Source organism: Notolepis coatsorum, assembly GCF_963971535.1.
Source record: "Notolepis coatsorum genome assembly, chromosome: 2".
Taxonomy (NCBI): Eukaryota; Metazoa; Chordata; class Actinopteri; order Aulopiformes; family Paralepididae; genus Notolepis; species Notolepis coatsorum.
In genome coordinates this window covers 34,235,250-34,247,735 of record NC_140166.1, presented here as the reverse complement: position 1 = coordinate 34,247,735, position 12,486 = coordinate 34,235,250, and the positions used below count along the sequence as shown (strand labels likewise).

At 45.7% G+C, this 12,486-nt stretch overlaps 1 protein-coding gene across 4 annotated transcripts in view; it reads left to right on the top strand.

Moving 5' to 3' along the window:
• The window catches only part of camsap1b (calmodulin regulated spectrin-associated protein 1b), a 164,755-nt gene extending 153,885 nt beyond the window's left edge, over positions 1-10,870 (top strand). For 2 of the 4 annotated variants that reach the window (XM_084308964.1, XM_084308962.1), the window contains exons 13-19: positions 1,168-1,304; positions 4,908-5,164; positions 5,732-5,834; positions 8,001-8,107; positions 8,267-8,302; positions 9,459-9,577; positions 9,721-10,870. In XM_084308964.1, coding sequence (XP_084165090.1) covers positions 1,168-1,304; positions 4,908-5,164; positions 5,732-5,834; positions 8,001-8,107; positions 8,267-8,302; positions 9,459-9,577; positions 9,721-10,017 — 1,056 coding nt within the window. In that variant the 3' untranslated portion in view covers positions 10,018-10,870. The remainder of the gene's footprint in view (positions 1-1,167; positions 1,305-4,907; positions 5,165-5,731; positions 5,835-8,000; positions 8,108-8,266; positions 8,303-9,458; positions 9,578-9,720) is intronic. The other 2 variants (XM_084308965.1, XM_084308963.1) reach the window with 1 other exon arrangement.
• The last annotated feature ends 1,616 nt before the right edge of the window (positions 10,871-12,486 follow it).

Below are 12,486 nucleotides of genomic sequence, written 5' to 3'. Positions count from 1 at the left end.
TCACTCTCACACTGTCCGACGCTGGCTCAGTCTCCACCCACCCCAAGCACACACACACACACACACACACGCACACACACACACACACACACGCACACACACACACACACACTCCTGTCTGCAACGTTACGCGGGGGATAGTCAGACTGAGAGAGAGCTGGGTGCTGCGCTGTTCTAAGTGAGCATGGCCTATTGAGTTGATTGATTGATTGATTGATTGATTGATTGCTAATTTTATTACTTAATGCTTGGTTTCCAACTGGTTAAGTTTAGGCCCTCTACAGTAGGTTTAAAAAAATAAATAAAAAAATAGGGCGAAAACTTTTTTTTCCTATAGGGCAAAGAAAACTTTTTTATTTGTTTTACCTACTTTCTATAGAAGCATCTAAGAATGAAGTTCTATAGAAAGTAGGTCTGCATCCCCTTAACAATTGTGTGTATTGAGCCGTACTGTATTGTACCCATTCTGCATCTGGTAATAAAATGTTCAATCAATCATTCCAATAATACACAGTTGGATGTGTTAGTTGGTTGGATGCACTTCAAGCTGCTTCCACATGAGGCAACTTCTCTCAATCATTCCAATAATACACAGTTGGATGTGTTAGTTGGTTGGATGCACTTCAAGCTGCTTCCACATGGAGGCAACTTGTCTTTTTTGTAGTTGTGGGAACTACTTTTTCTGGCGGATGTTTTTTTCAATAAATCTTCGATTAATGTGTGTTTATTGTATAGCAATAAGGTTGGATGAATATGGCAGTTGTATAAAAGCATTACACCACTTGCAGTCGTGATTTGTGAACAATAAACCATGCCTAGGCATGGTTTATTGTTCACAAACCACTCCTGCGCGTGATGTAATGCTTAATTGTTGTGTTGTAGACTTATTCCTGGTGACTGAGAGTCTGCCAAGTACCCGCTAGTGGTTGAATTCTCCTTTGGGTGTAAGAATGAAAGGAATCACACTGACCTCATGTTGAGTGATTCCTTGACGTTGAATGACCAACATTTTGTTAGTTACTGATTGTTAGGAAGTGAATTGATTACATCCTGTGGTCACATTCTTTACACTGTTTTCAGAACCCCAAATTATTATTAAAGTCAACGGTCCATGTACCAGCAGGATGAGCAACATTTAGTTACTAACCCTCCTTGTTCTCCCTGCAGGACGAGCAGAAGGCGGAGGACGAGCTGGCGAAGAAGAGGGCAGCGTTCCTGCTGAAGCAGCAGAGGAAGGCGGAGGAGGCTCGGCTCCGCAAACAACATCTAGAAGTGGAGACTGAGGTCAAACGAGACGAAACCAGGTAATAATAATAAATCATAATAAATTAGATTTAGAGAGAGTCAAGCGCCTTTCTCAGACTCGAGGACACTTTACATAAAAAGAGAAGCTACCGTACTTTTCGCACTATAAGCCGCACCTGACTATAAGCCGCAGCAGCTAAATTGAATGATGTGTACATATATAAGCCGCACTGGACTATAAGCCGCAGGTGTTTTAATGTTTAATTACCATATGTAATTAGCATTGGGACACAATACTGTCGGACAAATAACGAGCATTAACTCATTTACAAGTTGTATTAAGTTTAGCAAATAAGGGAACAGATAAATAACATTTCAATGCAGTCAAAAAAGCAATATTTAGATGTTTACATTTTCGAGTTTGGTCACGTCGAGTCACATATAAGCCGCACCGTTATATAAGCCGCAGGATCGAAAAATGGGGAAAAAAGCCGCGGCTTATAGTCCGAAAAGTACGGTATATAAAAGGCAAGATACAAATATGAATATGTATAGTAACAACAGGAAAATAAAACAAATACAAATTAAAAAGAAGCAAGGTGCATTCCATTTGGAAGAAACGGTAACACAAAATTAACTAAAACAACAGGATCAGTAGCTTAAAAGAAAAGGGTCAGGGGGTGGGCTACTTGGGAGCAGCGCCGTGTTGCGAGAAGGCATGTGTGAACAGGTGTGTTTTTAGGTGGGTTTTGAAGAAGTTGATGGTATCGGAGCCTCGGATGGTAGGGGAGAGGGAGTTCCACCGCCTGGGGGCAGCAAGGAGAAGGCTCGGTCTCCCAGTGTGGAACGCCTGGTGCGGGGGATGGTGAGGAGGTTGGAGGAGCGGAGGCCACGTGCTGGAGTGTAGGGGTGGAGTAGGTCAGTCAGGTAGGATGGAGCCAACCCCTGTGCAGGTTACTTCACAGCGGTTCCATTCAAATCAAATTTCAAATAAAATCAAATGTATTTGTAGAGCCCGAGATCACATGGAATAGCCCCCATGAAGAAACATCACAATAGATCAAAAACAAAAAAACACCATGAAATCCAAATATGACTTTCCCCAATTAAGATGAGGAATGACTCACTAAACCTAGCAATAGGGGTAAAAAGCACCACAGGCGGCGTGGAGGAGAGAAACCTCAGATGGGCTGTTCAAAGGGGATCCCCAACAGGATGTCAGTGATAATATAGTGTTGCTATGGATGATGGATGGATGGAGAATAGAACAGGCGAATAATTGGAATGAATGTATATACATGTAATGAAGCACATATATCTAAGGTAAAGCTAGCTAAATAGTAGCTGAATAGTTCATGCTAGAAAATGAATAAGCTATAATCTAGCTAGATAGTTAGCTGGCTTGAATTCCCATAATGGGCTTATATTGAAAACAATTCTTCAATTTCACTGTAGTGGGAGAACTGCTTCCTACATAGTTTTACATTGAGCTACAGTGATACAGTAGTAAAATAAAAGGTGAGTAAACTATGAACAACAATCACAGTAACAACACTAGGTTCTAAGATTTTATTTGGCCACTGATTTCCCTCCTTTCTTCCTTAAAATGGATGATAATTTACTGTTTTTACTTTGACACATCGTCAGTAAAAAACCTTTTCCTTTGTCATAATGTAATTAGTCATTCTGACAGCTGCAACGATTCTGGAACATTAACTAGATTGCAAATCTAAAAGTTACTAGGACCACTTGACCAAACGCTAGCTACAGGTTTATTCATTTTAGAACGTATTTATTTTACTACTTGCATCAAGGATCCATCTGGAACAGTTTGGAGGCACAGCAGCTCAATGTTACTGGAGTGGAAGACGACACGAACGTGCAGAACGTCTCAGTCAGGTTCACTGTCGGGGTGGGACGTCTCCAGTCAGGTTCACTGTCCCACTGTCGGGGTGGGACGTCTCCAGTCAGGTTCACTGTCGGGGTGGGACGTCTCCAGTCAGGTTCACTGTCGGGGTGGGACGTCTCCAGTCAGGTTCACTGTCGGGGTGGGACGTCTCCAGTCAGGTTCACTGTCCCACTGTCGGGGTGGGACGTCTCCAGTCAGGTTCACTGTCGGGGTGGGACGTCTCCAGTCAGGTTCACTGTCGGGGTGGGACATCTCCAGTCAGGTTCACTGTCGGGGTGGGACGTCTCCAGTCAAGTTCACTGTCGGGGTGGGACGTCTCCAGTCAGGTTCACTGTCGGGGTGGGACGTCTCCAGTCAGGTTCACTGTTGGGGTGGGACGTCTCCAGTCAAGTTCACTGTCGGGGTGGGACGTCTCCAGTCAGGTTCACTGTCGGGGTGTGACGTCTCCAGTCAGGTTCACTGTCGGGGTGGGACGTCTCCAGTCAGGTTCACTGTCGGGGTGGGACGTCTCCAGTCAGGTTCACTGTCCCACTGTCGGGGTGGGACGTCTCCAGTCAGGTTCACTGTCGGGGTGGGACGTCTCCAGTCAGGTTCACTGTCGGGGTGGGACGTCTCCAGTCAGGTTCACTGTCGGGGTGGGACGTCTCCAGTCAGGTTCACTGTCCCACTGTCGGGGTGGGACGTCTCCAGTCAGGTTCACTGTCGGGGTGGGACGTCTCCAGTCAGGTTCACTGTCGGGGTGGGACATCTCCAGTCAGGTTCACTGTCGGGGTGGGACGTCTCCAGTCAAGTTCACTGTCGGGGTGGGACGTCTCCAGTCAGGTTCACTGTCGGGGTGGGACGTCTCCAGTCAGGTTCACTGTTGGGGTGGGACGTCTCCAGTCAAGTTCACTGTCGGGGTGGGACGTCTCCAGTCAGGTTCACTGTCGGGGTGTGACGTCTCCAGTCAGGTTCACTGTCGGGGTGGGACGTCTCCAGTCAGGTTCACTGTCGGGGTGGGACGTCTCCAGTCAGGTTCACTGTCGGGGTGGGACGTCTCCAGTCAGGTTCACTGTCGGGGTGTGACGTCTCCAGTCAGGTTCACTGTCGGGGTGGGACGTCTCCAGTCAGGTTCACTGTCGGGGTGGGACGTCTCCAGTCAGGTTCACTGTCGGGGTGGGACGTCTCCAGTCAGGTTCACTGTCCCACTGTCGGGGTGGGACGTCTCCAGTCAGGTTCACTGTCCCACTGTCGGGGTGGGACGTCTCCAGTCAGGTTCACTGTCCCACTGTCGCGGTGGGACGTCTCCAGTCAGGTTCACTGTCGGGGTGGGACGTCTCCAGTCAGGTTCACTGTCGGGGTGGGACGTCTCCAGTCAGGTTCACTGTCGGGGTGGGACGTCTCCAGTCAGGTTCACTGTCCCACTGTCGGGGTGGGACGCATATATGCTTTCATTTCTGAGTCCATTTCCTCACTCACGTTGCAGTATAGGACTAGGTGGAATAATAATAACTTTATTGTATATAGCACCTTTCATACATGATTGCAGCTCAAAGTGCTTCATAGCTAATAGCATAAAATGAACATGGGCATGGGAACAGCCAGTCCCCCAAACACCCCACACATCAATCCCCACCACATCCCCATCCAAGACACCCCCCCTGATAAAGGTGCAAGGCATCTTAACCTTGTGTATCCACCGTGTATACGAGCTGCCCTGGTTATGTGCCACAGATGAGGCTACTGACGACCAAGTGCATTTGTGTCCCGACAGACGCAAGGCGGAGGAGGACCGCGTGCGGAAGGAGGAGGAGAAGACGAGGCGGGAGCTGATCAAGCAGGAGTACCTGAGGAGGAAGCAGCAGGAGCTCCTGGAGGAGCAGGGCCAGGCCAAGCCCAAGGCTGCCAAGACCACGCCCAAGCTGCCCATGACCATGCCCAAGCAGCAGAAGCAGAAGCAGAAGGCCAAGCCGGCGTGGAGGGACGAGTCGTCAAGCGACACCTTCTCCTCCAAGTGCTCCTCTTCCACACGTAAGACTACAGACTGTTTCTCATCTTCTCCAAGTGCTCCTCTCAGACTGTTTCTCATCTCCTACTCAAGTGCTCCTCTTCCACATGTAAGACTACAGACTGTTTCTCATCTCCTACTCAAGTGCTCCTCTTCCACACGTAAGACTACAGACTGTTTTAATATCAAGAGTCTGATGGCAAGTTATCTCAACATCTGCACAGAGCAGACGTTTACATTTCATATAAAATAAAACCAGTGGATTTTGACTGGTTCTGTGTTGGGACACACTGGAAACGACAAACCACGTAGAACCTCGAAGATTCCCCCAGAGAATGTGACCAAATGATTATTTATTTGTGATGTCACCCACCAGTTTTCTCCAGTAACGGCAGAGTAGTGTTTATAGTCTTTGATCTCTGACCTCCCCCTTAAACCTCAACTTCCGGTACATGAAAGGCTGCATCAAGCAAGAGCTCCTGGGATTCTCAGGATTACTGATGGAAAAACCTTTCCCTATGAATTCTGTTGATTTCACATTTTCTTGTGTCATGAGCGTTTTGACCGATGTTTTGTCCTGCTTCCTGTAGCTGACAACCTGAGCACCGCCCAGTCTGGCTCCAGTCTGTCCCTGGGCTCCGCCGCCACCAACGAGGCCGACAGCATCAACTCTGGAGGGGCTGGTTCCCAACGGTGAGCTGCTGCTGCTGGCAGGGTTCATGTGTCTCTCTTTTCCTGCATGTGTGCATTTGTATATAGGAGTCACTTTTATTTGCCAATGTATATAGATAGAACTCACATTCTGACACACCGGCATATATACAGACTTGACAGTGGGGACTCGACAGTGGCTCAGGAGGTAGAGCAGTCGTCTGGTAATCCGGAGGTTCCCGGTTCGATTCACGCTTCTCCCGGGTAGCGTGTTGAAGTGTCCTTGAACAAGACACTTAATCCCTAATTGCTCCCGATGTGCAGGTTGGCACCTTGCATGGTTGCATCCGCCATCGGTGTGTGATAGAAGGAGCTTCTATCCCCAGGCCATCAGGATGCTCAATGACAATCAATGAAAATAACACTATGTAACAAACCATCAAATTCACTCACAGCACACACATCCACACGTACACACTCACTTTAAATAAACAACTCACTGTAGCACCCACTTTACCCACTTTAGACACTTAACACTTTGGCTGCCATGGGTTAAATTCATTATCAACCGTAGGTTGCCGGCTCTATTTGTCTATAGAGAAAGTCCCCTTCTTTGCAGGGCTATAACTTTTTAAATTCTATTGCTACATTGCCATTATTAGGGCCCATTCAAAGTCCAATACAGTTTTATGGCAATCAGCGCGATATAAAAAATTCCAACTAGACGTACTTCTAGAAGTTACTACACGTCATCTGATGTTGACCGGATGGGCTAGGGGGCGTTTATAATTCCGTGGGCAGCGTTATACCAATCATCTAATGTGGGTCAAATGTTGATAATAGCAGTTAGTATCGAAGGCGGTAACTTTACACGCTAAAACTCACCCCAGTCTCCGCGCGCCGTTGGGCGATCATCGTAGAGTAGACATTTTATCATTATGGGATGTAGATTTACCCGGTCCATCTCCAGCTTGTATAATGGTATATACGTCCAAATCATGTTGTTTATCGAGTTATTGGCAATCGATCGCTGTGTATTGTGACGAGCTAGAATGCCGGGACCTATAGCGAGTGCCCGGAAGTAATACAGCCGTCCAGCACAACCTCTGGCACTTCCTGTTAAGCGATTGCGCCGATCGGCCACCAGATGGCGCTCCTGAACCGCCAGAGAGCTCAGTGGGTCCTCCTGGTGGATCTCAGTCCAGCGGAGGGGAAATATGAATCCGGTCCCAGATTTTTGAAATATTGATATCAAAGACGCTGTAAAGCGTCTTCGGCAACTTGAGCATGGCCGGGAATGACGTGTTTCAGCGTTTCCTGGCAGCCAAAGTGTTAACACACTTTATATTTATTGGTATACTGGTATATTTGTATATTTTACCTCATTGCACCTCACCACCACAAGGTGGCACCACAAGCTAAGCTAAATTGTACCTCATCACATTCCTGCATTGTACTGTATGGGAACTCAGTTACCTTTCTCTACTCTGCACTGTATATTGTATATATGTATATTGTACATTTTTGTTTTGTTTACACTTGTTTACGTACTTGACTTTCTATTCTATACTTATATTATACTTTTTATACTTATCCTTTTATATAGCACACTCTCAGGAGCAAAACGGAAAGAAGCATTTCATATAAAAGTATTCTGTATTTCTATATGACAACTAATAAAGAAACTTGAAACTTGGTGTGAATGGGTCAAATGTGAGGAACAAATTGTAAAGCGCTTTGGATAAAAGTGATATATAAATGCAACCATTTGGCATTTACTATACAGCGTAATGTGTAGACTACAGCATAATACAACAGCACATATACAGACTATACAGCGTAATGTGTAGACTATACAGCATAATACAACACAGCACATATACAGACTATACTGCATAATACAACATGGTACATATATGTAGACTATAATGCAACACCATACATATATGTAGACTATACTGCTATAGTGCTATATTGCTATACTAAAACGAGGCATATTTAGCCAAAATCTGTTGCCAGAACATACAAATAAATAAATAAAATTATTATTGATTTAAAAAAATATATATATATTTACTTTCCCACTGTCACCTACCCATGACCCCACTTTGGTTCGCGACCTGTAGTTTGACAACCTCTGCTCTATACTGTTGTTCTGGCCTCATCCCTGCTTGACTGCCTTGCGTCTCCTGTCCCTCCGTCCTCCAGGTGCGACTCTGTGGAGTCCTTCCCAGGCAGCCGCAGTCGTGCCACTGAGAGGGACTGGGACAACGGCTCCACCGCCTCCTCCATCGCCTCCATGGCCGAATACACCGGTCAGTATGCAAAGCTGCACGAGCAATAATTATAACTTATATATTTATTATAAATCTGTTGTTGATTGAAGTCACTATATTCATCATAATTTATTTATTAATTTATTCATTTTCTACTTATTCTTTTTTTGTTTATTGTTTATTTTGGATCCCCATTAGCTCATTCAGCGCCTAGAGGTCGCTGTTTACCGTGTGGTAAGAAGGCCAGCATTCTGTTCATTGGGGATAATGTCGGTGTTTGCGAGTGCTAAAACTATATTAAATATTATAGCTATGGATCTAATAAACACGTTGATTGTCAGTGAGTTTCTTCCGGTCAACATGCAAAAAACAGATACTTTTTTCATACATACATTTCCGTTTTATACCGTGGTGAATATGAGTATAGTTTTAGAGTGATCCTGTCGAATCCCAATAAACTCCAGCAAACGGCGCTTCAATGCATTTCCTTAGAAATCGTGCCATTTGTCGCTTGATTTATGAATCATTCTGAAATAAATGCTAGATTATCGGCATTATGTTTCATCATGCACGCATGAAAGCGGGGGAGGAAAAGTCGCCCCTCCGTGCTTTGGTCGGCGCCAACGGCGCACACACACACACACACACAGACACGTTGTGATCGTTACGAATAAAACATCGGATTAACCCAAGATTGGTAACATAGAGTCCTTACCTCACATCTGATGTACTGCAAAAAGAATAATCCAATTCCTGATCGCCATTCCAAATATTGATCGCGGTCGTCTGTCCAACGTTTATCAACCAAAACACATGAATCCACGGTGCTCCCAGTGTCCCCAATCCGTGTGTTATAACATTAGTCATGCCCGAGAAGGAAAACCTGGACGGACTTCTTAGATCAGTGTACAGCCCAAGCCAGAGGGATTTTCGCCATTGGCGCAGAATGAGTTAGTCTTCACCATGGTCTTCCTGTGGTCCAGACATACAAATATAACATTAAACACATTATCCAGCACACAAATATAATAAAAAAAGCATTACATAAAACTGTATAAAAAAAATCATAATATCCTTAACATCCACAGTATTATAAGATACAATATTACACATATTGCAAAATACACCATTACAAAGTGCATATTATAAAATACAAAATTACATATCTCAAAATTAAAATCGGTTACAAAAAATCTGTATTAGAATCAGTTTATTATTGTCTTTGATGTACTTCTTAAATCTGTATTTACTTGATGTTGTGAGATTTTGTGGAAGCCTGTTCCAGTATGTTATGCTCTATAAATAACTTTTTGATGCATTCGTTTTTGGCAGAGGTTAAACTGATTATGTCCCAGTTTTGCATTGTATCATATGTGTTTCCCCTCTTCAGGCCCCAAGCTGTTCAAGGAGCCCCGCTCCATGTCCAACAAGCCCATCATCCACAACGCCATCGCTCACTGTTGCCTGGCGGGCAAGGTCAACGAGCCACAGAAGAACCAGATGCTGGAGGTCTGGACTGTAGCTCTCTGTTATACTATATACTACTATATACTGTTTCATATGGTGTTAGTTTGAGTTAGCAGGGTGGAGGTCTGGACTTTACTACTTTACAGAAGTAAGGTACTAATGAACGTGTGTCTTCATCCCACCAGGTCTTAGACAAGTGTGAGTCCAACCACCTGATGATCCTGTTCCGCGACGGCGGCTGCCAGTTCCGGGCGCTGTACTACTACCTGCCGGACACGGAGGAGATCCACAAGGTGAACGGCACGGGCCCCAAGAGCATCACCAAGAAGATGATCGACAAGCTGTACAAGTACAGCTCCGACCGCAAGCAGTTTGCCGCCATCCCCGCCAAGACGGTGTCGGTCAGCGTGGATGCCCTGACCATCCACAACCACCTCTGGCAGATCAAGAGGGGCACCGTGCCAAAGAAGAGCGGGAAATAGCAGCGCAGATCTCCCCAGATCACCCTCAATCATTGGAGCCCCCTCCCCCCATCGTGCTCATTCCTGGGTAGACCACATGGACGCCCCACAGCCAAGCTGACTGTTCTCGCCTCTGGAACCTTCTCTGGAGAGGCCACACTTATGGACACGTGGTCCCCTGTAGGTGGGGCCGAGGTGTGTGTCATGCATGGTCTTTGGAGACTGGTGCTTGCGAAAGGGAACACCATCTGAATTGACTAGGACCTCCTCTCTCCTCTCTCGATGTGATCTCCTTGTGATCCATTCAGGCTCCGTCGATCCCGCTCCAGTTTTCTACGACGACGACGACGTGAGCATGTGGCATTTTCTCTGTCTCCGTCTCTCTCTCTCTCTCATATGGTGGATTGTCTTTAGTTCTTGGAGTATTTATTGGTTTGGCACCAGTCATGGTGGAGAGTTCAGCTGCAGCACGAGAACAGCCCCGTCCCACCATCCTGCCCTTTTTAAACACCTCATACACAGAAAGGGTCCATTCCACTCCCAACAGCGGGGCAGGGGTTGATTTGGGAATCTCTCTGCACCAGGTTCAATCCCTCTAGGAAGATTATTTTGGACCATTCGCTGCACCAACAATCATCCAATGCTGTCGTGGACTAATCAAAACTGGCATCGCCGCTCCTGCCTCACCAGGGGTCTCCAGAACCTGCTGCTCTGAACTGTCTCCCGGGAGCTCCTCTCGTCTCCCTGCCAGACGTCTGTTGGCCTTTCCATGCATCGTGGTACACTATCGTCTATTTATTCAACCGCTTTTTAAAACTAGATGCTGAACCTCGTAGCACTGGGTGTGTGTATAGCCGGGGGGGGGGGGGGGGGGGGGGGGGGGGCGTACTGTAACCATGGCCATTTTAGTTGTTGAAATATCCCTTTACTGAGGGGGATCAAGAGAGGGCGAATGAAAAATGTCATGATTCATTTTCTTTTTTTCCTCTTTCTTTTCTTTTCTACTAAAGCAACGTGCTGCAGAGCTCAGTGATGTTATGTGTTTTCATAACAGGAATTCTTTGATTTTTTTTAGAGCTTAGTTGTGTTTCCCCCCCCAGCTGGGCTCTTCCTGAACTGCCCTGTACAAAGGTGCACATGAACACATGTCAACAGGCTTCTATAATGCTTCTATCACACTGTAGCGCCCCCCACTCTCCCCTTCCCAAGCATAGCCCCCCCGCCCCCCCCCCCCCCCCCCCCCCCCGGCGTACACACGTCCTGGAGTGTATGTGTGTGTGCACACCCTACGCTGTAACCGGTTTGAATGATGGTATTTAATATATTCATAATGGGCTACTTGTGTGTGTGTGTGGGGGGGGGGGGGCTGTGGTTCAGTTATTTACTGACATTAAAGAACATTCCTTTAAGGTGTCAACAAACACTGCCACTCTGTCTGTCTGTCTGTCTGTCTGTCTGTCTGTCTGTCTGTCTGTCTGTCTGTCTACATCCAAGTGCTTTTTACAAACCATTTGTTGGCCTCGAGAACAACAGGAAGTGTTGCACGTGCACTTTACTTGCTGTTTGGGAAAGAAAAAAGAAAAACACACCTTTTAAACATATATATAAGGTGGGTCTGAACTAAACTGTTGCCATTGTGTCCTAAAGGCTACCTGTGCGGAACTATACCAAACAAACACTAAGATTTAATACTGACCAGTAAAACTGAAGGGCCTCCATTGATACTACTGCTGTCTCCAAAAACCACAATGGAATACTTTATATTATAATTTGCTGCATTTGGTTTATGTTTTGGATAGATCTTTTTGTATATTGTACGTGTGTTTTATGTTAACTAAATGATTGTATCGCGGCATTGATCACCAATTTTTTGCTACACTACTTTTCATCGATTTTATTTCTTTGATCCCATACCATCTATTTATTTTAAGAAGAAGCACTGAAACGGAATTAAGTTGTCAAGTAAATAAAACACGTTTTCATTTGTATTATTTTCTCATGGCTTCATTACGTTCCTGTGACTCACTTTATTTTTCTGTGTTGTTGCTTCGACATCAAGCCTCACGCGATGCCTCACCAAACCCTGCGTCCATAAGCATGTCGAGATTCACAAGAACCTGCTGCGTCTGTTCACTGCTTTTAGAGCCTGTGCATAACTTTAAACTGTATGTTAGAGTTGCATGCATTTTATTTAATATTTTGGCATGCCTCACACAAATACAGCTGGAAAGCCATTACCCAGTTTCCTGCTTCATTTTTTTTTCTTTTCTTTTTTTTATAAAATCATGGTCAAAACATGGAAGGATCCTCCCTGGGGGCCAAACTCTAGCTCATCCAACTGGAACAGCCAGCCGCATGCCTCAACGCTGTGGTCACAACCATGACTGCTGCACACATACATCCACCTGCCATGGCAACGCACCGTTTATCCTCAGCTGCTGCTTTAAGGTGTCTCTACGCACTACTCTTCTACTGGTGGTGAAGTTCAGA